This window comes from Trichomycterus rosablanca, chromosome 23 (genome assembly GCF_030014385.1).
Source record: "Trichomycterus rosablanca isolate fTriRos1 chromosome 23, fTriRos1.hap1, whole genome shotgun sequence".
Taxonomy (NCBI): domain Eukaryota; kingdom Metazoa; phylum Chordata; class Actinopteri; order Siluriformes; family Trichomycteridae; genus Trichomycterus; species Trichomycterus rosablanca.
The window spans coordinates 16,895,214-16,900,014 of record NC_086010.1 but is presented as its reverse complement, the minus strand read 5'-3'; the positions used below and the strand labels follow the sequence as shown (position 1 = coordinate 16,900,014).

Here is a 4,801-nt window from a genome sequence, read left to right as displayed (position 1 = left end):
CCTGATTGACATTATGCAAAGCTAGTGAGTGGAATATGTTAATTTATGATTTTACAGTAATATATTACTGGGGGGAGGGGCAACCCAATCCAACCCCAAGGTCAACCCCAATATACACTAAATGAATAAATGGTACGACTCTGTAGGTTTTGTTTCTCTGTTGGTGAATCTCTCCCAAAGATGAATCAAACCTGGCAACCCTGGATTGGCGAGATGATAATGATGTAAAGACTCATCCCCTCTCGATGATGATACCGATGATGATCGGGGGAGATCTGCGGGGTTTTCGGTGGACGCGGACACAGAGGAGGAGACATTTAGGAGGAGTCGACACCTACTCGCGTTTCAATTTTGACAAGTGAAGATCCCGATCGTCGTTTCACATGAGACGCGCGTAAACCCAGCCAGAGTTTGCGCGTCTGGTTTTGAGCGACTCTGCTGGAAGTATGGACAGGAGGAACAACTTGGGAAACGTCTTTCACAAAACTCTGAGCGGGAAGGAGATGGACTCGTTTCGTTCTGCGCTCGTCCCGGGTGGTGAGGCGGCGTGTCGTGAGCGCCAGTCTCCGCTCGGGGCTTTCGAACCGAATGATTCGGACCCGGTTCATACTGGAGGAGTGGGATTAGGAACAGGAGCCGGAGTAGCAGCAGTACTAGGACCGGGGTCGCTAGGGCTGCCCGGTGGATCCATGCTTGCGCAGTACGGAGAGGGTACAAGCGGGCAAAGCAGCGGTGGAGAGCAGAGCCCGGATGATGACAGCGACGACCGGTGTGAGATGATGCTCCTGAGATCGACCGCTCCAGGTGCTTCGGGTACTAAATGCGGAACTGGAAAGAAGAACCGAGAGCAGAAAACCCTACGATTGAACATTAATGCCCGGGAACGGCGGCGCATGCACGACTTAAACGACGCCCTGGATGAATTACGCGGAGTCATTCCATACGCGCACAGCCCGTCCGTGCGCAAACTTTCCAAGATCGCGACGCTGCTCCTGGCTAAGAACTACATCCTCATGCAGGCGCAGGCGCTGGAAGAGATGCGGCGGCTGGTGGCCTATCTGAACCAGGGTCAGGCCGTGTCGCTGACACCAAGCCTCAACGCGTACGAGCAGCCACCCGCGTACCCGGCGTTTGCCCCCGGAGCAGCCGCGACCCCCTCCTGCCCAGACAAATGTACCCTTTTCAACAGCGTCACCTCCAGTCTGTGTAAACAGTGTACAGACAAGCCTTGACCGCCGCGTACAGACCTGTAGACCTACACAAACCGTGTTGACTTTTACAGACGCTTCTGCACCAATTCCCAAAAGTGGCGCACGATAGAGAAACATTTCTTACATTTAATTTCAGATACTTGATATCTTACAGTATATGTGATGTGTGTGTATAGAAGTGTGTAAGTGCTGGTGAAAGAGAAACAAAGTCTATGAGTGAGTGATGTGAGTGCTCAGAATGAACTATGGACCCCTAACAGACTGGCAAGTGACCTGCCAGCTTTCATTGTGCGTCGTCATTTCTGTGCGCTGTTTTTTTCCCTTTTGCTTGATCCACAGTTTTCAGTCACAGTTTTGTGATTTTTTTAATGCTGAATATTTACGCCATTACTTTATCTCTGTTTAAATGATTGCATTGAATTGCATTGATATGGTTGCAGCAATACAGGACTTGCAATCGCAAAACAATGCATTGCCAATATTGCATTTTTAAAGCGTATTTATATTACACAGAAGTTTGCTTGGAAATTGAACTTCACTCTGGTTTTAATTTATTACAGATCTTTACTGCTGAAAACAAAGTTTATGTATGGGTGTTTTAAAATGAATTGATTTAATACAGACGCCAACACAACTGTTCTGTCGTTTGGTTTTACGCATAAAATTTTTTGCGTATTATTATTTCTGCACATTGTTTTATTGACTGCCACAATTTTCGGGATTTTTACACCACTTTGCAATAATATTCCTCCTCCTTTATTGATCGTGTATGGTGGCAACTATGTATTAATACCAGCAATATGCCATTTTTAATATATAACGCACCGCGCACCATGCAGGTTCGCTCGGCATTTCAATCCCGCTTTGGTTTGAATTCATTAAAACTCTGTGGTTACTTTGTCAGTATTAAAATTTTAGTTCTGCACATGTACATGATATTTTACTGTATATTTAACTTTTTTCCTTGTTATTTTTCTCATGCAGCAGGCTGTGAATGAGATTTTAGGCTTGTTGTCAGGTTACCACTGCAGATCCATCCGTTTCAGTATGAGCGCAGAGGGCCGTTTGTATGTGTTGATGTCCTGGAAAAGCTTTATTAAAATATTTTCATCAAACTTACACTTTTTTCGTGGCTTTTTGTTGTAAAAGATGTTGTAAAATGAAGTACTGTTAAGATGAGATGATAAAGAAGACTTTGGAAATATATTCCAACACAGCAGCTGACTGTCTAACCTTAGAATAATTTGATTGTTCAGACTATAAATTATATTATATTATTTGTAATATAAAATAGGGAGATCCTGTATTTAATAAGAAAATAAAGCAGATCAGTTTCATTAAGCTCTCTGCTTTTTAGGTCCTTATTATAATTTTAAAACCATTTTAATCACAGTGTGTAATAAAACACTGTGTACAAAAAGTTCCTAATGCAGGAGGGGGGGGGGGGGGGGGTATAGGACTTGTGTCTATATATTATATTATATTACATTACATTACATGGTGGCTGAAAGGACACAAAGCAACACAGGACCTGAATTCTAAGGTCACTTGTAGCCTAGCGGTTTAGGTACTGGACTAGTAATCGAAAGGTCGCTGGATCAAGCCCCACCACTGCCAGGTTGCCACTGTTGGGCCCTTAAGCAAGGCCCTTAACCTTCAATACTGTCACACTACTGTAAGTCGCTTTGCATAAAAGCATAAAAGCGTCCGCTAAATGCCGAAAATGTAAATGTCATTCTCACCACTGGTCACTGCTTCCAGAAGGTGGATTGGCTGCTCCTAACTGCCCCTAGTTGTCACCCTGTACAGGATAGATTACTGATCTGTGCAGTGTTTCCAAATGACACCAGACCACCAGACATGACCTGATGAAGCAGTTAAAAATAAAGAAATGTAAAAAGGTAAACATAAATGAATAAATACATACATGTAGAGTGTTATATTATATTGTCATATCGTAGTAAATTGTTTGTATAGATATATTTCCTTTTTTCCTATATACAATTTGTAATTTGGCTTTTAATTAAACAAAATTATAGGTGAACTACACATTTGAATATATATGACAGGAAGAAAAGTGTTGATATACATGATATACATGTTGATATATTGTTATATTATTCATACTCTTGTTTTATGGCATGATGACAGTAAAACACTATTTAACGCTCTACACAACATTTAGTAAGTAATGGTTGATTTAATATTTTTTAAAATAATTTAAAACTTGTGCACTATTAAAACTGAAGCAATAAAATGTACCATTTTTACTTGGGTGGCACCATGAAGGTACATATTGTATGAGTTTGTTTTTTACATGAGAAGGTAGTTAATGTGATTTAAACTTATTAATTAAACATAAATAATAACTACATAATTTTTAAGTAGTTTCCCTAAGTTAAAATATTCATATTCGAAGTACAAAAATGTAGCTGAGGAAACTCCTCTGATTAAGTAAATCATATTATTATTTTCATTTCTCAGAGAACAGTTATTTTAGCTAATAAAATATTAATATTTCATTTACCTCTGTGTTAGACGACCCTGTTCTCCAGTACATTTCTTGATGGGAACTGGTAACGTCTCAGGACTGTATACAGGAGCGCAGGTTCGGTTTGGCGCGCTCGGTTTATTATAAGAAAAAAATTCCCTCATTATAACAATTAAAAAAATTTTCATGGGTGTCTAATGTGTTAATTGGAAAACAGCGAATTACGAAACCTGCCGATTGCAAATCGCTGCTTTGCTTTAATGAATCGTATCGTTTAGGTAATTAAAAGATCGCAGGTGATTAGTGAATGTAATTGTTCATCGCTGTAATGGGTTTAATCAGGATCAGTAAAGTCGATGTACCGCTTTGTTCCAGCATCACAGTCCAGTAATGTCGGACCCCCACTGAAACATCACAAGATAAAAAATCATACTAATAGTGTCTTGCCAATTTTTGGGGTGTGTGTGTGGGAGGGGTGGTTGTGTTATTTTTGGCCAACGAACAGTTTTTTCTGTATAATTTCAAATTGTACTGAAGCCATTTAGAAATACTAATTACAATATAAAATAATGGAATTATTTACAGATAAAGTACCTTGTTTTGTCACTAACGTGGATCATTTAACTCTCACTGATTTCTGAGCAAAAACACATCCTAAACTCATTAAAGGTGCAAAATACACTTTCGTACCTTACATGTCATATATGTACCACCTTATGGAAAAAATACACACTGCAGGAAGCCTAATCATAGCCAAAAGTACACTTTTGTACGTCATTTATTTAATAATAATAATTATTATAATAGTAATGATATTTTACAACATATTAACACAAAGCTGTACTGTTCAGAAAGAACACGTGATTGTAAATAAAAGTATTAATCTTATTAATAATAATAATGACTTATTTTAATGTATAATTTTGATGGTATGTTAAGTTATTAAGAGAAAATAATAGACTGTTGTGCGCTGTGTACCGATTTTATTTCTTATTTTTAAGGGTGCATGTGAGATAATGCGCAATTTTCCCACCACGTATTTTCTTACACATGTGGACATAATAACGCGTTATAACTTTAGTATTAATTTCATTAAATG

The 4,801-nt window shown here is 39.1% G+C and overlaps 1 protein-coding gene across 1 annotated transcript; it reads left to right on the top strand.

Moving 5' to 3' along the window:
• The first annotated feature begins 446 nt into the window (after positions 1-446).
• Positions 447-1,232, top strand: bhlhe22 (basic helix-loop-helix family, member e22). Its single transcript, XM_062985952.1, has one exon. It carries the CDS (start codon positions 447-449, stop codon positions 1,230-1,232), a length of 786 nt encoding a protein of 261 aa, XP_062842022.1.
• Positions 1,233-4,801: the final 3,569 nt, after the last annotated feature.

Excerpts from the sequence above, each read along its gene's own strand:
- bhlhe22 (XM_062985952.1), top strand. The coding sequence starts at position 447 with ATGGACAGGAGGAACAACTTGGGAAACGTCTTTCACAAAACTCTGAGC.